Source organism: Lissotriton helveticus, chromosome 1_1, assembly GCF_964261635.1.
Source record: "Lissotriton helveticus chromosome 1_1, aLisHel1.1, whole genome shotgun sequence".
Classification (NCBI taxonomy): domain Eukaryota; kingdom Metazoa; phylum Chordata; class Amphibia; order Caudata; family Salamandridae; genus Lissotriton; species Lissotriton helveticus.
The window spans coordinates 746,343,315-746,363,854 of record NC_136057.1 but is presented as its reverse complement, the minus strand read 5'-3'; the positions used below and the strand labels follow the sequence as shown (position 1 = coordinate 746,363,854).

The following is a 20,540-nucleotide window of genomic DNA, read 5'->3' as shown; positions in this document are numbered from 1 at the left end:
TTTCTCTCTCGCCTATTCCGGTGTAGACGCAACAGCCCTTTCACCCGCCCAGCTGAGGCCCCCCTGCTCCCCGACCTGCAACATGTCTGGGGGGGCACCTCCCTGGATGCGGTGCGCCGGAAGATCCGCGCCCTGCAGAAGCAGGCGGACAGCCTGCAGCGGGAGCGGGACACCGAGAGGCAGCTGCGGGAGGCGGTAAGGCGCTAGAGTGCGGGGAGGGGGTAAAGAAGGGCCCCAGAGGTGCGTGCGTTACTGTATGCAGCTGACAGAGGACACGGGTGGGTGGACATGGGGGAGGGGCAGAGGATGCGGCGGGGTGGGAACGGAGTGCCATTCAGAGACACTGCTTCATGATAGACCTACAGTAATCTAGTAAAAGACCGGGTCTAAAACAACATAGATGTAGGCAAGCACTGCTTGTTTTGGGGTGCTGCAAGTCATAACGGGGCGGGGGGGGGGGAGTGAGCCCATGTATAATATTGGATCGTGACTGCGTCCGCTGCCGAGTGTCCCTAAGACTGCTGGACATGGTGCTTACTCGAAATTGCGTACTCTAGTCGTGGACACTGGGTAGGGAGGATCCGAGGGTGACTCGCTCCCCGGAGTGTGTTTTAATTCGTTTGGGGGCCTTGTATAGTTTACTCATGGGTTATGCTTTATAGTACATTTCTTTGGCCTGTCAGTAATGAGCTTATTCGTAGTAACTACTTCTTGTGAATTTTATCTGGTGACCATGCAGTGGTGGGCGTTTTCACAAGATTTCACCTAGGGGTGTGGTTAGGGGGTGCACACTAGAGTGAAGCTGTTGTGGGTCCACTCACGGGATTATACCTAGTTTGTGCGTGTTGTAGCGGCCCGGTTCATGGTGGGGCGAGGGTTAGGAGTACTGTCACCAGTTTGCCTATTCAAGCCTCCACTGATTAAGCTATTGCCATTATAAATTACAATAACTTATTTAAGTATTAATTATTTGAAAAAATTAACAGCCATTGTTATTTGTAATATCAATACATCTAAGTCACGTAAATACAACACATATTGCATTAGAAATGCTATAGGTGTCGCATTTGCAAAAGTTATAACTATTAGCATTGTAAATGACATAGCTATTAATTTAGCTATTTTCAAAAACAAAACATAAATAAAAAATTTGACATTTACAATACCAATAGCTCAAACTTTCCTAATGCGAGACCTATTGCATTGTAAAGAAACTATTTAAAACAAACAGTGCACATTATATTTTATTCCCCAGCATCAGTCCACAGACCTGCAGGTACCGAAACTAACTTTCTGTCGAGTGCTGCTCTCTTTGATACTCTCTCTGTGATTGACGGTCATGCTGACAGCTCTTACCCCCGCAGCGAAGGGGCTAAGCTATTAGCATTGTAAATGTTTAAAAACAAAAACATAAATAAAAGGTATTGCCATTTACAATGCCAATAGCTCTAACTTTAATAATGCGAGACCTATTACATTGCAAATGCTTGTTAAAGATTAGTTCTCACAACCGTTCACAAAGGGGAAGGAGTCCCCAGTGGACTCCTTCCCGTTTGTGGCTGGTTTACCACCTGGTTGAAGTAAGCAGTAAAATGCAAAGGTGTTGCGCATTTCGGTCACAAAACATTCGTACTTGGCACTGCGAGTTGCTATTCGGAAGATATGCCCTTAATACACCCCTTCCTAATATTAAATCGCAAAACCCAAATTTCAATTCGGTGACTGAAACGCTTTGTACATGCCACATTGCATTTTTACGTTTGCAAACAGGCTTATTTACGAATCGTGCCATTTGAGATCGCAAAAAGTTGAGTACACATGGCCCTAGATTACAACTACAAAAGGAGAATGCACAATAATAAGAGCAGGTATTCTGCACAACCAGCCTCTTTCCGCTAGTCCTCTAGTCCGCACACTTCGACAAATCTGACATTCCACATGACTTCGCTAGTCTAGGCTGAACACCCAGCATAAGAGGGACTCTTTGCAAGGGTACCCTTCACAACAAACCTCTTTTTGTTTAAAGCAAACAGATATGTTTGTTATTGAGATATGAATGCATGACATATCCCAAACTCATTAGCATCATTCTTTCGTACAATCAAATCTTTAGTTATATAGTGACAGAGAGTAGAGTATATATGTTCAGTGTGACAATGCATTATTTCTGGTGATTATGTCGAAATAACATAGGCAAGCAAAGTCGTACATTGTAAGGAGGAAAAAGGAAGGAGTGGGAAAACAAACTTTGAACAGTAAACTTAACATGCTACTTATATGTATTCAGGTGCAGAGAAGCAGGTAAATGGAAACATCGTGCATAATTCGGCAAATTAATCAGGAAGGAGATGTCAGTTAGCGCTGCATGAAGCATTTCTGTTGCAGTCTCTGGGGAACAGATCCAAGTCTTAAAGATAGGGGCTGAAAAGCTATAATGAGGATTGTGTTGCAGAGAGGCCTCTATGGTGGAAGGGCATCATGTTCAGCCTCTGCCTGAAAGTGAAGTAGGAGCTCATCCGAGCCCTGGGAAATAGGGTGTTTCCGAAGGCCTATTAACCTCTTCCCACCTCAAAGTTGTGGGTTCTGCTTTGGCCCAAATGAACAACGATTTTTGCCAGGCTTCATGCTTGGTGGGTGGTCAGCTATTCAATGTCTTGTGAAGGTGCATTACACAACGAACCTGGCTAGGTCAAGGAAGAGGGCGGTTGGTTGTTCTTCTTGGTGTGATTAAATAAGCCTAGGGCACAAATCTCCCAATTATGCAAGATGTTACCTGGGCGATTGGCTCAGTAACGTTGACCAGTACTGGGCCAAAGATGAACAGAACTAAAGCATATGTAGAAGATCAGCACCATGCAGATTATAATGGGGACAGCAAGCATTTATCCAGGGGAATAACTCCTTTTGCTTGGTGAGGGCAATGTAAGCTCAGTGAAGTATATAACACTGGATGAGTTTGAATATAGCTTTTCTAGAAGTTGTTGCTAGGTGAGTCAGTATACTCTCCAAATCTTTATCATAAAAGACCCTCTCAATTTCAGATTCCCTTTTATCCCAGAGTCTATCCAAAGAAATTTAGGAATGTTCACCTAACGCATTGGCCAGCCAGCTGATAAGCTGGCAACCGTTACCCATGGTATGAACGCATTGCAGCACATTGTGGATTTGCAGCTCTGTTGCCATTATATCCCAGCCTCCACGGAATATATGCATCAGTGTTGGATATGGAAGAAAATGCTCCCTGTGTATGTTGAGCTGTTCTCTTAGCATTTCAAATTATAATAGGTTGGCATCTTGAAAAAGATCATCATGGTTGTTGGTTGGTTTCAGAGTGACAGCGTTGCAAATCAGTGCTCTTTTTTGCGAGGGATGCCCAACAGGGGATGGATGGAACGTAAGTGGCAGTCTGGGCTGTGTTACGCAATACCCTTCTGGAACAGCAATGTGCTGTCTGGATTAGATGAAGGTGGCTAGGAGTTATGGATTTCATGGAGTGGAGCAATTGTAGAATCCGTTTCAGTCTCCAAAGGGAGGTCACAGCAGACCATGGTGTTGTGGACGTTTGGCATCTTTTCCATCCTACTGCCTGGGAGTACACCTTCCTATTGCCGGAACATGCCACACAGCCATGCTTAGATTACTTTCTGGTCTCACAACCCTCGAGTAAGGTACAGCTTTGGTCTAACATTACTAGTTATCTTGAGAACAACCGTGAATCTGTGGTCTCCCCGCATACGGTTTGTGTGGCCGCTAAAGTGACCGCTCGAGGCCAGCTGATGCCGATGCAGCCCTTGAGAATAAGCAGCATGTTGACCATCAGAAGGCCCTGAGGCTGACATTGCCTCCCTCACCCACCTTTACATTGAGGCCACCTCGGTTCCCCACTGGCGCTGTCTGGAGGGGGCTAGAATGGACCTTAGCATACTGCACACATTGAAAGAGGAATACGTGTTGTAGTGCTTGTGGAATCGAAACTATGAACAAGGGGAAAATGGCCAGGAGGATGTTGACAGGGCAGCTGTGCCAGCATAAGACCATGCTGGCCATTCCAGCCATTCGATCTACCTCAGGAGAGATCCTCACTCAGCCGCAAGACATTGTGGTTGAATTTGCGGCCTATTACCGGGACTTATACACCCCGGAGATTGTGGCAGACTTATTCTATTCTATTCCATTCATGGAATTTCTTGAGTGCATGGCCCCCCAGAAGGGCATCCCAGCACTATGACAATTGGGTACCATACGGAAAAGTTTGCAGTTAAAAAAGCAATGTTTTCAACAGTTTCCTAAATGCCAGTTCCGATTTGGTTTGCTTGAGATTCTGAGGGAGAGCGTTCCAAAGGTTTGCCACTAGGAAGGCGAAGGATCTTCCTCCAATCTTAGTCCTCATTATCCTGGAGACTGCAAACAGCTGCTGAGTGTCAAAATGCAGCGTCCTTGTAGGATTATAAGGGGTAAGTAGACTTTGAATTCGTTTTAGACCACTTTTATGCATCGCTTTCTGGGCCATACACAGTACCTTAAAGTGTATCCTTTTTTGCATTGGCAGCCAATGAAGGCTTGCTAGGGCGGTGGTAGCAGAGTGAAGTCTGGGAACATTCAGTACAGTACGTGCTGCTGCATTTTGAATGATTTGGAGTCTTTTTATAAACGATTTTGGGCTGCCCAGGTACAAGAAACTTCCAACGTCAAATCTGGAAATGACCAACCCTTGTAATTCTATTCTGAGTGATGTCTCTGGTAATCATCTGAGCAGCTTTCTTATAGTTCTTAGCATGCCAAAGCAAGTTGCTGCCAGTATTTTAGCTTGTGTTGTCATTGTCAACTTATCATCAAGCCAAATATCTAGTTTTTTTACTTCTGAATTTGGAATAGGATGATTACCAAGGCATTCAGGCCAGTTCAGTTCCATTCATCTCCAGGGTTTGTTTCCTACCAGCATCATCTCAGTTTTTTCCACATTAAGCTTAAGGCTGCTTGCTGCCATTCATTCCATGACACGCTTAAGACAGGCATTTGGGGGGTCCGATGTTTTTTCTGTTTGGCTGGAAGGGGGGATAAGAATCGAGTGTCATCAAAATAGGATATTGAAGAAAAGCCAAGCCGGTTTATGAATTCTAACAATGCAATAAAATACAGATTAAAGAGTGTGGGGATCAGCGAGGACCCCTGACCATAGTTAACAGAGTAGGTGTTTGAAAGAATAGTCTCCTCACAAACTTGAAAGGTTCTATTATGCAGGAACAAAGGTGGCCAAAGGAGTGCAAATCCGGAGATTCTGATTTCCTTTAAACTTGTGATTAGCACCTGGTGTGGAACGGTATCAAATGCTGCATTCAGATGCAAAGGGATCAGAGCTGCGGTCGCACCCTGATCTAAGATGTTTTTAAGCCACTCTGTGCCTGCCAGCCAGGTTGTTTCCGTACTACTGCCTGGACAGAAAACGGTCTGTGACTGATGTAGGATGTCATTAGTTTACAGGTATAGTGAGAGATTATTATGAACATATTTCTGCAGCACATTACTGGGCACTGGCAGAAGAGATATTGGCCGGTAGTTTTTGCATTTTGCCGGGGTCTGCCAATTGTTTTTAACCTGTTGGCTGCTTCCGCTTTTTTGCGGCAGTGCGGCCGTTTTAAAAAACGCGCGCGGCCGCATCGGTCATTGGCCGACGGCAGCACCAGCGAGGTGGTGCTGCCATCGGCCAATGGCCGACGGCAGCACGGAAGGGTTAATAGTACTTTTACAATTGCTCGTTTCCATTTTCCTGGCACAGTTCCTGAGCTAACTGAACAATTAAACATATCTGTCAATGCAGGGATTTCTGCTTTCCCTCCTATTAACATGATTGCAGGGGGTTCCATGTCTTGGGGTGAGCTTGATTTTAGGACTTTCAGAATCTCTTTGGTGTCCTCCCGCTGCTAAAGAAGCCTTCAGCTGACCCTAACCTGCCCTGCATTACAGGCCCATTTCCCTGGTACTGGAAAAAGCAGTGAACAGGCGACACTCATTCTATCTGGAGAAGAATGACCTCCTACATCTGAGTCAGTCAGTTTTTAGGAAGAACTTAAGCATGGAGACAGCCTTACTGGAGGTGACTGAGGAAATTAAAGGTACATTGGATGTCAAGGGCAGGGCAGTGCTTGTCTTGTTAGATCTGTCTGCCTCCTTCGATACAGTCTCTCATTCTCCTCTCCTAGATCGCCTTGCAAGGATCGGAGTGAAGAATCTTGCCCTCAGATGGCTATCCTCCTTTCTAGATAATCGAGAACAGAAGGTTTGGCTGCCCCGGTTTGCCTCTGGCAACAGACCTATCGCTGTCGGAGTCCCGCAGGGCTAGGCCATTATCCCTACACTGCTTAATGTGTTCCTTACCCCACTTGCTCTAATTGTTGAGTCATTTGGTGCTAAGATTGTGTCATGTGAAGATGACACACAGATTTTCTTCTCCTTTATGTAGGGAGCGTTCTGGGCCTTGACTCTATAAAATCTTGCTTAACCACAGTTTTTGCCTGGCTACATCAGAATCAGCTAGTGTGCAATAATGACAAAACCGAAATTATCTTTTTTGGCACCGCTGCACTCTCCGGCAGGTCCACTTGTTGGCCAGATGGTTTCATTTCACCTGTGTCCCATACAGACACAGCCAGAAATCAGGGAGTTAAGTTTGACAGGTGCCTATCTTTTCTGCCCCAGATTAGCGCAGTGACTGGTATGTGCTTTGGTATATTAAGGGCATTGAAAACTTTTCTGTTTCTTCACTCCTTTACTGCCCGGAAAACAGTTATCCTGGCTCTCATAACGTCTCGCCTCGATTACGCTAATGCCTTATATCTCGGCCTGCAAGAATATGCCATCCATGGATTATAAATGGTGCAAAGTGCAGCAGAGACCCTTTTACTGAACTTACCTAAGAGAGCAAGGATCTAGAGTCATCTTTCCTCTCTAGACTGGTTCACAGCGAGGAAGTGAATTGTGTTCAAAGCTTTGGTAATTATGTTTCGGGCTCTCCACAATATTCGTCCAGGATACCTGGCTTCCTGTATTCTGTTCTCCAATCCAGCGAGGAGCATATGGTCCTCTCATTAGGCTCTCGCCAGAATGCCGAGAGTAAGACTGTCAAAGATTAGAGGGTGCTCCTTTTCTTTGTTAGGGCTTTCTGCATGGAACTCTCTCCAAATACTTCTGAGACGAGAATCATAGAACGTACTTTTAGGAAGGGATTAAAAACTTGAGTTATTCACCATGTAATCTGGCTTGCTCTTGGATTAGCACTGGGACACTCCTAGGAGCATCTGTGAGCTTTATAAAACTGTTTCGTCATTAACTTCTTAGGTCATTTCTGGGAACAAGTATAATTTTCCCTGTTGCGTATCCGAGAGCCTGTCTTCTTCTAATGTGAGGAGGATATTATTCAGCTTGTCTACACAAAGTTTGGGCAGCATATTGCATCGTATTTCTGATGGGGGAGGGGCGTTTTTTTAATTGCAGGTTTCATTAGACTATGACATTAAATAATTCTTGAGAGGAATTAGCGGCATTGTTTATCTTGCATGCAAAAAAGGTCCACTCTAGCTTTTCTGATGGCAATGTGGTACTTTCTTATTGCTTTCTTATCTTTCTCTTTCTCTGTGGCATCGTAATTTTTCCTCCATGCTCTCGCTTGTTTTTAGATTGTTTCCTTAGTTCTGATGAGAACCATGGTGCTTTCACTCCCTTCCGCGAGCCAATATGTTGCTTGAGGGGGACTAACTTATTTGAGGTGCTCTGGATCCATTCCTGGAATCTACTTTATCTATTGTCAATGTCCTCAAACATTTCAGGGGTGGTGTTTGAACGCATGCTTTTTCATGTTCCTATATCCAATTTTGACCAGTTCAGTTTAGGATTGCTGTGATTGGATAAAGCGTTTTGAAATGGTACTACTTTGTGGTCCGACCAAATGGTTTTGTATGAGTCCCCTGTAGTTAGTTCTGGCATATTAGGGAATATTGGGTCACGTAGATGCCATGTTTGTGGGTAGGGGCTGTAACCCATTGGGTTAGTTGGATTGCTGCTAGATCCATTAAATAATTTTGGTAAACCTCACAGCTGGTGTTGCCTAGATGGAGATTAAAATCTCCAAGTACTGTGTAGTTGGAAGCTTGTAGGCTATTTTCTGCCGCTATGTCAAGAAGGGATTGTATACATTTTGTGGCAGAGCCATAGGGGCAATATACTAGAAGTTCAGAGAACATACAAATGGGAGAGAGTTTAAGAGCAAATGATGCACATTCACTTCCTGGGATGGTTAATGGGGCACATTTTATGTTCAGCTCTTTATAGATAATGGCAATTCTCCCTCCCCTTTTTCCTTCTCGGTCAAGTCTAACAATTGAGTATCCCGAAGAAAGGGTCATTGAGATATCTAGCATTGATTCCTCTTAGAGCCAGGTTTCAGTTAGGAAAAAAGCTGTTGGTTTGTTCTCTTCTAAAATGATCAAAAGGTGTAAACTATGCTTTGATAAGGACCTGCAATTCAATAGTTATAACTGCCATTTCTGGCTGTGAATGCCCTCTTTTGCAATGTTATTTTCCATATCTATATGGTTTTTTATACCAAGATTATTTTTACATTCGTCACATATTAGGTTATTCATACCTGGATTTATGGTTATGTCACATGTCTTCTCTCCATTCCTATTTAATAAGCGTAGTTCAGAGGCAGAGTACCTAATTTTATTAGTATCGGAACCTGCAGAAGTCCTGGACCCTGGTTTCCGCCAGTTGCAGATGGGCTTGCCATTTAGGTGCATCCACGCCCCGGTGCCCAAAAATACTGGGCCGGGGATTGCAGCAACTAGTGCACTGACCCTAAAGGATGGCTAAAAGTGTCCTGATGGAGAGCCACTGAGTATGACCAATACAAAGGGATCCTATTGGAGGAGGACGGCTCGAGGCCCCATCTCGCCTCCAGTAATGGTCCTGTCATTAACTTTGTAAATGGCTGTGTGGGTCAATTTTAACTCTGCAGTATGGGAGGATAAAGGTGAAAGTAGATGCAGTGAAAGTACGCAGCAAAATACCTAGTTGCCAGGTCGTCCGCGCCCCAATGCACATTGAATAGTGGGCAGGGCATGCAGCAACTAGTGTGCTAACCCAAGATGGCGGCTAGTAGCGTCCCAGCGGTGAGGCACTGAACAGGAGCAACACCAAGGGATCATATTGGAAGAGGATGACTCGAAGTCCCTTCTCTCCTCCAGTAATGGTCCTGTCTATAACTTTGTAAATGCCTGTGTTGGCCGATTTAACTCTGAAGTGCAGGAGGATAAAGGTGAAAATAGACAGAGTGAAAGTAAGCAATTAAAAAGACATTCACTTGATTTTTAAGTCAAAAAAGCTAAAAAAAAAAAGGCTGTAACATAGTAAAGTCCAGTAGTGTGCTCAAATAGCAACATCAGAAAAATACCTGGACAGGCTTGATGCTTTCTTCAACTTGGTGCGCCACCCCTGTCTCAACGGCTCAGGCAGGGACTTGCTTGAGAGGAAAATTACCAGTGCTGAGATCTCACTGGATTAGCTTTAATCTTGCGTATCATAAGGCTCCAGGGGAGGACGGCTTCCCAGCAGAGTTTTATAAATGGACAAAGGAGGAGGTGACTGAGTCCCTACACAAAGCATTCCAGGAGGCAGGGTGGATGGACTCGCTTGGCCTTTATTCTAACTAGGCCTTGATCGTCATTCTCCTCAAGCTGGGGAAGGATCACCTCCTCTGTGGCAGTTATAGGCCTATCGCCTGCTTAACTGGCATATGAAGATCTTGGTGGGGGTGTTGGTGGCATGTCTCCTTAAGGTGGACTGACCCTTATTCATTTTTCGCAAGTAGGGTTTGTTCCTGGGAGCTCGTCCCTCAACCATCTTCGCACACTGGCCCACGAGCTGTGCTGGTCAGTTGTGATGGGTTCCTTTTGGACTCTTTCCTAGTCAGACGGGGAGGCAACAGGGTTGCCTTTTATCACCCCTTCTTTTTCTCCTGGCCATGGAGCCTCGGGTGGCAGTACTCCGCCAATCCCCATCGCTGGTGGGCATCCCACCCCGGGGGCATGTCGACCCTTTTGCTGTAAGCAGACACCATTTTGCTAAACACTCTTGCACCTTCCCCGGTCCTGACTATCCTGGCTCTTATCTCCAACTTTGCAATGATTTCAGGCTCCAGGATATACTGGGGCAAGAGTGAGGCCCTACTGATCTCACAAGTGACCACCGCGCAGACATCGCACCTTTTCCCTTCCAGTGGAAGTCCTCCTGCCTCAAATATCTTAGGATTTACCGTATGGTGGCGGACAACCTCGATCCACTTTTGTACTGTGTATGGCTGGACTAGGAGAAGTGGTCACATCTCGGCCTCTCGTTGTGGGGCAGGGTGTAGGCGGTCAAGATGATGACCCTGCTGTGCTCTACATACGTCCTGGGCATGTTGCCTCTACTTGTGCCCCTCCTGCTTTTGCGCTCAGCGGACTAGGCCATCAGGGCCTTTGTGTGGGGTCCATCCCTATCTCGATTGGCCAGCAGCCACCCGATGGCCCATCACTCGTGTGGCAGTCTGGGTATGGCTTCGGTGGAACATTACGCCTTTGCCATGCACCTGGCAAAACCTGCCTATATGATCCCGCAGTCTCATGTTCCATTGTTGTGGGTTTCAATCAAGCGCAATCTCCTTGGTTGCCCCCAGGACTGCATTCCATTAATTGCTATGAGGCCTCTGCTCCTGGCTCCAGCAAATCAATGCTCCAGGCCATGGTCAAATCTTGGTCCTGTGCTCATCGTCTCCTCTCGGTTGATGTCCTCTTCCATGGCCAGGCGCACCTCTGGGGGAATTCCGGCCTCCAAATTGGGGGTGCACTGCTCAACTGGGGAGTGTGATGCACGGCGGGCATATCCACTCTTCAAAGGATGTGTGCCCAGGGCACCATCAAATTTTGATGTGTTGAAGGAAGAGTTTGGAATTCCCCTGACAAATGTCGGCAGTATCTCACCTGCATGCTGGGCCCGCGGCCATGGGACCTTCCGTCCTCACCAGTTGTCTCATACCTGAAGGTGTCTCGATTCAGAGGTGTCCAGTATCTATGGCCTCCTGACCCATCATCTCTCTTTGCTACCCCTGCAGGACAGCTTGCATACCAAATGGCAGGCCCACCTCCAAGTGGAATATGAACCCAAGGACTAGGCTGAACTCTTGGAAACCCTAAGCGGTGGAGCCAGTGAAGCTTGACTGAAGTTCTGCCTTTTCAAGTTGCTTCATGACTGCCACTGACCACTGGTAAAACTTCAGTCAGTGCGGTTGCTGCCCCACTCCAAATACTGCCACTGTGTCAAACAATGATGAGACATGGTACACATCGTCTGCAATTTTCCCAACGTACGCCCCTTATGGGAGGTGATTGGCACCATGCTTGGCAAGGCGTTTCCAATCCCCCTAACCGTATTTCGCCCCACGATCCTTCTTCATGGCTGAGCAGGTTTCCCGACCCACTCCGTGTGTGAGTGCTTGCTGCTCCATACAGCACTGGCAACAGCTAAAAACTGTCCCCTCTGACACTGGTGTTCCCCAACAACCACCCACACACAATGAATGGCTCATGGCCATGTATCAGACAGCCTCTTATGAACGAATCATCTACAACCTACAGGATAACGCTGAAACCTTTCTACACACTTGGGCACCTTTTCAACACAGGGGTGGCAGTTAAGTGGACTGTCTGCCCTGCGCTCTTGGCAAGGCGGTCGCCCTGGCAGTCCTGTTGGACTTGCCTGGGCCTTGGGGCTGCACTCTGGGCATCTTCGCTTTTTCGTTTAACTCCGGGACCTAACTGTGGCCCCACACACCCGCTAGTGCCAGCATTAGCACCATCATCTGCCTTTATTCTTACCCGCACTTGCATTCTGCCTGCTCCCTCCCTTTGATCTGATCTGAACTGGCCTGGTCCCGGCTCACCTCCTCAACCTTCCCTAATCTCCTCTCTTCTCTACCTTTTCTTTTTCTCTTTTTGCTTTTCCTTGTTGATTCCCTACTTGCCTTCCTCTTTGCTGCCTCCTCCCCCTGCGCACACTGCCTCAACCTCGTCTCCCCCAACTGATCAGCTCTATTTCACCTTTTGAGGGCTTGGATCTGCCTATTATGTTTTGCACTGCTTAAATACCCTGTAGCCCTTGAATTGTCTGTCGACTATGGGTAACCGGTTCTCGTTTTTCACATAGCCTGTTGCCCTTTGTTAACGTACTCCTCACCTCCCCTTTGTAAACTAAAGAAATGTGTAGAGCAGTTAGAAGTACCAAAACTGTAAAAAGTCTAAATTACACAACAATAAAAATCCTAATCCAATTTACAAAAATAAATAATATATTTAATAGACAAAAAGACAAAAGTTCAATAAAGGAAAAAGGAGATGATTTGTTATAGTTTTAAGTAGAAATAGCCCCAAAAAGGCTAAAGCTCCAACAGTGGGCAACTGGTTGTGCTAGAACCGGACAAAGCCAGAGTTTGAGTCTGATCACAATGGAGTACAGGTCGGATGCAAAACCAGGTAGGTTCCAGTCAAAGAGTTACATTCAGACTTAGAAGCTTTTATGGAGGAAAAGTGGTAGTCAACAAGTTATCGGCGAGGCAAGCAGCAAGCTAGATCAAAAGTGGGGCTCAATGATGATGGGTTGGTGAAGGCCTTCGTCACCATGCAGTAGGGAACAAAGGAGGGGATACTCTGCACAGGAGAAATCCGAAGTTTGTGCCCAGGCAGGTATGTACGTTGATGGGATGCAACTCAGCATCAGTCCTTACGAAGCCCTCTACATTCAGACCTACAAAGTTTTCTGAAAGAAGGATTTCCTTCACCAGAGAAACCAGCATGCTGAGGTCAACCAGTGTTTTGCAGGCTACAGCCTTGATGGCGTCAGTTCGCCAGGCAGGAGGTTGGTAAAAAGTTTCAAACTCCCAGCTTTTTACAGTTTGGGCAGTTGGAGTACATTCCAACACTAGCCATGGGTTCAGGAACAGCTCTTGAGGGTCAGGACTCACCTCAACAGAAGCCAGCAGCATGGCCTTGGGCAGGTTGAAACTGGTGAGAAGGACTCTTTTAGAGAAGTGGGCTTCTTGTGGCATCTGTTTCCCTATAGCTTAACAGGAGGTCAGACTAGTGCCCCATGGAGTTGACTCCTTAATCCTGGGTACAAGTGGGACCAGGTCAATCCATTATAGTCCTACTTACAACTCACAACAGCAGGTACAGTCCTTCTTCTGTCTTCCACAGGCCCAACAGCATTCTTGAGAGGGTGCAGGGGCGTGCCAGATTAATGCCACTAGCCGTGGGTGGAGGGTGACTCCTGGCTCCCCCCTGATTAGTAAAGAAAAGATTTCCAGGGGTAACCCTACCACCATTTGCTGCCATTCCTGGTTGCCTTACTGCAAACAATCTTGCAGTGCCCCTTTCTACCTAAAACCAAGATAGTAGACCCTTTCTCTCCCTGTGCAGCGCTCCTGTGCCCACACTAGAGGTATGGGTAGAAAATGAACAAACCCTCCCCTGTGGTCACTCAAACCCGGTTTTGGGAGCAGCTAATCTCCCACTTCGACTGATGCCTGGTTGGCTGGATAGACAAAAGGGAGACAGATCCAACTACATCTGCCAGTGACAGGGTAGGCTTCATTTGGAGATATGCTGGGCACAACCCCCAAGCTATCCTGTCAGGGATAGGTACAATTCTTTACACACCAAAGCCCTTTGTCTCAGCTCTGGGAGCCAATTCTCACAAAATCAAGTAGATGCTCAGCTCCAGGGTGCCACTTGAATCCTCAGGCAAAGGGGCTTCTAGATGCTTTAGCCAAGCTTAAGGTAACTTTTTAAAAGTGCCATTTGTGAAATATTTGTTATAAATCTGACTTTACCAATGAATTAGATTTCGAATGAACAAGTTCCTTACCTTCGTTCACACCTTTTCTGGTAGAAACTATATCTATCCGCAGATCCAGATCTGCAACTCCAGCAATGCATTTGTGGCCTATTCCCACTACACTGCGTCACTCCTTATGCCTGCTTCAAGCAGATGTATGGTTTTGACGCAGTGGCGTCCTAAAAGTGACGCAGTGAAATCTTGTAGATTTCACTGCCTCACTTTTACGAGGCTTTCCTGCGTAGGACGCCCCCTGCATACATTATACCTGACGCAGGTATAATGTGACGCAGGGCTTTACAACGTGATGCATCTCCCTAGATGTGTCACGTTGCAAATAGGGCACATTGTTTGGGCAGAAAGGTTCTAAGTTCATGCTTAAAAGTTATCTCTTTTAATAAGCACTTCTCAGTGCACTGCTTTAATGGACATATTAATGTCAAAGGTTCCACATGTGAAACAAAGCTACTTTTTTGAACTGTGATTTGACTAAATCATATTTTATCTGACATTTGTTGTATGACAACAAGGTAAATATTTTTAGGGAAGATTTTTAATTTTAGGGATTAAGGCAACGATGTTTGCACCACTATTTAAATACCACGACTAAGTCCAACGTGAAGGTGCTAGAAACAGGAATGTAACCCCTATACAAACCCAACAAGGAAGATAGGGTAAACCTTTCTTCCTTAACAAACTAGACTTTTTAAAGAAATGAACAGCACCCTTCAAAGTGAGATACACAGGCTCTTTGGCTATCAGCGATTGTTTTAAAAAGAAAATGAAAAACTGAATAAAAGAAAGAAAATTTAAGATTTGAAGTCTTTTTGTGTATATATTCTTTGGGAAAACAAGCATGAAAATGTTATATGTATCTTAACAAATACTGAGACATTGCTTATCAAACATTGTGTATCTTACTTTGAAGGGTACTGTTCATTTCTTTAAAAAAAATATTTTTAGGGCTCGACTCGCATAGTGGCTCAAAGAGCCAAGCCAGACCCTTAGCTCAGCTCTGGCTCAGCTCACCCTTTTTTTTTTTTAAAGCTATATTTTCAGTTTTATACAGTCATGAACAAAATAGCGTGAATAGAGCGAGGCACAATCCCGGCATAGGCATAGGCATAGGCAAGTACAATATGATACAAAATATAGGTAACAGTTGATGGCATCTTTATACAATGTAAGTCAGGGAGGACGCACAAGTACATCGTCGCGCCGTTCATAATTAAATTCTCATTGTCGGTTTGAGACAAGAACCTCAACACTCTATCGCATTCACAGTGATAAAGCATTACTGATACATATAGAAGGAAAGAAGGATTGAAAATCCCAGTAGGGACAAAAATACGTGTGTAATAAGCGGGTCCTACGCAGTTCCAGGCTCCTAACCAACACCCTCAGGAACAATACCGTTAGCTATCAGAGTGTCTACTCCAGCGCGCTTACCGGTGATATTCGCTTTGTATGGTCCCCAAATGTCCACAGGTCTCGAAGAGCTGGGCATGAGTGCAGCATATTCCTCAAAATTTATATTACAAAAAGCTAAGCTGCGGATCCATGCCTGTAGGGAAGGAACCCTCTTGCCACCCCACAGCAATGCCACCTTGCGTTTGGCCAGGAGAAAACCAAGCGCAGCAAGTTTCCTGACCTTCTTGGGAAAATTCACCACATAACCCATCAGTGCAATCTCGGGGGTGGGGATTAATATCATAGAGAGGATGTCGCCAAGTGTAGAGTGCACTTGAACCCAATATTGCTGTATTTTGGGACAGGTCCAGGAGAGATGGGCAAAATCAGCAAAAGTTGCCAAACATTTCTGGCAGTGGCGGGGTCTAGTGGGGTCTATCGTATGGGACCATGCAGGGGTGTGGTACATCCTGCGCAGAAACTTAAAATGAAGTAACTTGTGTCGGGCATTAAGGGACACCTCTATTGTAGACTTGCAGCACTGTTCCCACTGGTCGTCTGCAATAGACCTGCCTAAATCTATCTCCCATGCTGTGCGAGCTTTAGTATCAGAGAACGGCCAGGACATCATGCATTGTTTGTATAGTTTGGAAACCAAATGTGTGCTCGACCGGCTTTCTATAATTAGGGTCAAAGGCGGATCCGGCTCGGGAGTAGCCGGGGAAGTAGGAAAGCTCACCCTGTTAATTTGCTGTCTTGCCCACCTCTGTTTACACCATTTAGAATATGGCATAAATACATACAGGTAAATTGAGTAATTCCTGAGTTTGAGCATGTCCAAAACGGGTGTGGAGGGGGGCATGGGTAAATATCACATCATACCCATTCTGAGGTCTGAAACTCACACATCCATATACAGTAGATACTCAGTTAACACCACAGCCCAAGGTAACTGCATTTACATGGTGTGCACTTTGCAAAGCAAATTATGGGCCACTTGCATTAAAGGCCCTAAATGTCCAGGTCTCTTGGTTGGTACACCCACAATAACCCACTGTTTCAGACTCTGGGGCAATGGTAATATTATCACAGGACAGCAGTTCAACATAATTGAGTCTGCTGGCACTCATCTCACTTATTGACTTGATGGACACATTTGTTACCTCGCTTATATTTACATCTTTGCACTAATAATGGCCAGAAATTGTTTCTCAATAGATACCTATATAGCGGATATCTTAGGTGAAATTGTAAACACAGACCTTGAGGCCTGCCTCTGCATGGTCTGGTAAAGCGCACCGGATGTCGGAAGGTGAAAATCCACCGTAGCAGAGCCTCCATCCCCCACCTAGTGGCACTCTGTCTTCATGGCCTCTGTCTGATGTAGGTTGTAGCCAGCAGGTCCGGCTCTCCCCTTGCCCCACTAGTGGGACAAGATCACCTGCTTGGCTACCATCCACTACTACTGAGGCGGAATCAGAGGAGCTTAAAAGGGCTGTGTGCCATTCCTTTCATTGCAGGTTACCAGGGAAGGGGAGAGGGCAAGCAGTCCAAAAATCACTCAGATGTTTAATAATTCACACATATCTGATGGACTGTAGTGGCAACTCCATTGGCTGTGACCTCAGAACATCTAAGTAAGTCTCCAACACCACTTGCTGACAGCAGCCAACCCACCAGTAACCTGAGGGCCTAACGGACAATTACTGGGCTTGAGGCAAAGCCACAGTGAACAAGAAGATGCCTCATCATAAATAAATTAAGCCTGTTTCTCTGGGTATGGAAAAGGGGTGCCCCATAGCTGAAAAGGACTGCCTCACTGTAGTAGTTTAGCAAATCATTAAGTTAAGTATTTGCAGAAGACATCCAGTTTTTCGACCTATATTGCCCGTTTTACGGAACCCATTTTGTCTTTCTATCGGCCATTTTGTATGCCATGAGCTCTGTCCTACCTTCCTGTCAACTGCTCTTGAAATCTGCTTAGAGACAAAATCTGTTTAGTCTCCTCTACTTTGCACATGCTCAGAAGAGCATACAGCTGTCCCTGGCATGTAACTGTCAGGATGTGTTTACTCCAACTAGCTAACTGGTAGCTCCTCCCACTTGTCGACTGTGCATTTTCTGTATGACCTTGTATGTGCCTAAGAACAGCAGCTTGTACGTGTACCGCCTTCATTTGAGCCCCTGTGTGGGTATAAAAGGACCCAGCTCCTTCTGGTCAGTGTGCTACCTCATACTATACCGAAGGGTGTTGTGTGATTGTAGTTCCACCTCAAGAGGTTTAATAAATTCTGTCTTTTCTGTCCATGTTTCAGTGCCAACTTCTTACCATTGGTCTAAGGAGTCTAAGCAGAGTAGGGCGAATCACTTGCACTAGTAGGCCTGGCTTGCTACTACATCACCTCTACTCCCAAATCTATCCATATAATTCTACAGCACAACATGCCACATAATTACACTCCACAAATCCACTCCACAGCACAAAAGCCCATGTCACACAATTCCACAACTAACTAATTCAATACAACACACATAATTCTACTACACGCCACGTACATACACTCCATAACACATAATAAAAGGATGCCATTTACAATTCCAATAGCTATAACTCAAACAAATGTGAGACCTATTGCATTTCCAATGCTAGTTAAATCTATGACACTGCTACCATTCAGATCCATTCAGATGGTATCTGCCCCCCAGAAGACTGTCATTGGTGGATCAACTCTTACAGTCAATGCTTAAAGTTAGATTTCCACATTTGGTGACAGAGCATTCTCTTTTGCCATTCCAAGGGTTTGGAATTCTCTCCCACTGCAACTCCGATCAGAAACGTGTCTCCCATGATTTAGGACAATGCGCAAGACTCAACTTTTAAATGAGAAACACTTCTTGTCAGTTTTATTTCCTGTAGTCTGGGTCTTGGCTAGGGAAGTGGCCATCTTTTTGCTAATGTTATGAAGTGTGGTTCTTAAAGCCACCAAAGCTGATGTGTATCTGTGCTATATAAATAAACTTAATATGACATCACATAAGAAGTGGTTGGTCTTATGACTCCTTACTCCAAGTACAATGAAGATTTTATTAAGTAGAAGGAAGATAAGGTGAAGGATTATCAACAAAAATGCAAAAGACATTTTGATAATTTGCATGGTGTAAGGAAAGGTGAATGGTGTGTGGGAGATATGGTGTATGTTAAGAAACCTAGGTGCTGTGAAGAAAGGGGATTCCAATTTTAATAGTCATTATAAGATCATGAAGGCCGAGAAGAATGTTTTCGTTCTAGACTCTAGTGACGTGTGGAGTATGTCAAGGTTGGTCAATGCTGTAAAAGTTGCTCATAGGCCTTTGCTTGATGGCTCTGTTGTTAATGTTCCCATTATGGAAGGGATGGGAATCGGAAGAGAGAATCATGACAAAAGGCAAAACTTGAAACCCAGATGGCAAAAAGATTTTATCTGATTTCCTTTCATGTAATAGCATAGGTAAGTTCCTTTAAAGAGGTGTTTATTTTGTATACTCCTGCTATAGTTGTTGCATATACTTCTTTATTTAATAGATCTCATTGTAGTTATAGAACCATGCATGAGTTTATTATGTTTAGTTGATTAAATGTAAAAAAAAATCTCCATTTGCGTGAAAAATATTGTTAACTCAGTATGATGTTGAATACTATAACATATTCTGTGCTGTATACTTATGTATTGCCACTTGATGTTTGGTTATATTCTTTTCTTTATACTATTGATAGTAAGGGGATGTGCAGTGGTGTGGCTTGATTGGCTGGTATAGTGTGCCAATCATGAATTCCATTCTGGAATGTAGGTTGGGTGAGTATCAGAGGTAGCTGAGAAGGCGAGCTGGCTAAATATGGACTGTAGGTGATGGACACTGAAAACTGGAATAAACCTTTTATGAAGCACCTATTTGTTCACATGATCCTTGAAAGTAGAACTTAACAATTGACAGGGCTGGACCATTCAACAGACATGGGACTGAATTTACAGGAAGGGGCACATTTATATCATGGGTTTTGGGCAAATTTGCTCGAAAATATAGAAAAATAAACATTCACACCACTCTGCAATATAACACATTTTTAAAACTAAAGTCACAACTCTCTCATTTCTGTCTCTAACTAGTGTAAAAGCTGAATCTCCACAGAGTGTGTTAGGGAGTATGATAGGTTAGGGATACGAGCACTCACCAAGCCTCCGCACAGACTCAGCACTACAGTGTGGTTTGGATGTCCATTGACCTGCCCACTGTAATAGCAGTGCCTTTGGGTTTCAGACTCCACTTGTTCACTCCAGGCTCCAATGTGCTGTACAGCAAATGCAGGACCAATGAAGCTTGCATCAGCACTGAGACTGAGCCTGAAGAGTTGCCCATAGGCACTGATGTGATAAAAGGTGTTGCGGGGCCCAGGTGGTTCCTCTGCATCTCTCTTCCTCCGGTGGTAGTGGTGAGTGTGTGGGAAAGGCTCTCCAAAGTCATTAACTCGGGCAGGTGTGACAATCTGGTAGGAGGGCAGATGCTTCACCAAACTCTCTGTAAAACAAATTGTGCAGTCCGTCAGAAAGATCGTAGAAGCACTGGACAACTTCACATAGCACTTTATCTATTCAGGGCCGGATCACAGATTTGCATCAGGAAAAACGGTGCAAGGTAAGTATTCAACCTCAATAGGTGATTCACAAAGAAACACACATGAAATGGGTGTTTTTAGTTTACATCATGGAGGTGGTTCTGCAGTAAATAGGAAATATCCTTTACCCGCAAGCGTTTCTCCGCATGCCATTACCCCGCATTTTTTCCACTGCAAAAGCTTTTACAACGCTGGCTTTACACTGCAAACTATTGTGATGCGTTCCCCAAAGTAACGCCACCGTGGAGTTAGGAATAGTAAATTGCTTTGTAATGGGTAATGCGTTGTAATGGATTGTGTTGTAAAGCCCTGTGTTGTAAAAGATTTAGCAGTGTAAAAACTGTGGGGTAATGGCACACAGAGTAAAAGGGGAAATTGTCTGAATGCTGACACACACACACACACACACACACATATATATATATATATTCATGCCAATCAATTTGGTAGAAACCCAGGAAAATATTATTTTTCTTTTTAATTCAGCGTTTATTCATTTCAAAGGAGAGCATCGAATATATCAAATTCGTATGCATATGTCAATAACCCATAAAGA

General features: G+C 44.9%; 1 protein-coding gene across 1 annotated transcript in view; it reads right to left on the bottom strand.

Annotated features, from left to right (window-relative positions):
• Positions 1-20,137, bottom strand: part of ADAMTS20 (ADAM metallopeptidase with thrombospondin type 1 motif 20) — a 1,463,844-nt gene extending 1,443,707 nt beyond the window's left edge. Inside the window, exons 1-2 of the mRNA XM_078648053.1 lie at positions 20,113-20,137; positions 19,544-19,887 (exon numbers count right to left, since the gene is read on the bottom strand). Coding sequence (XP_078504179.1) covers positions 19,544-19,887; positions 20,113-20,137 — 369 coding nt within the window. The remainder of the gene's footprint in view (positions 1-19,543; positions 19,888-20,112) is intronic.
• Positions 20,138-20,540: the final 403 nt, after the last annotated feature.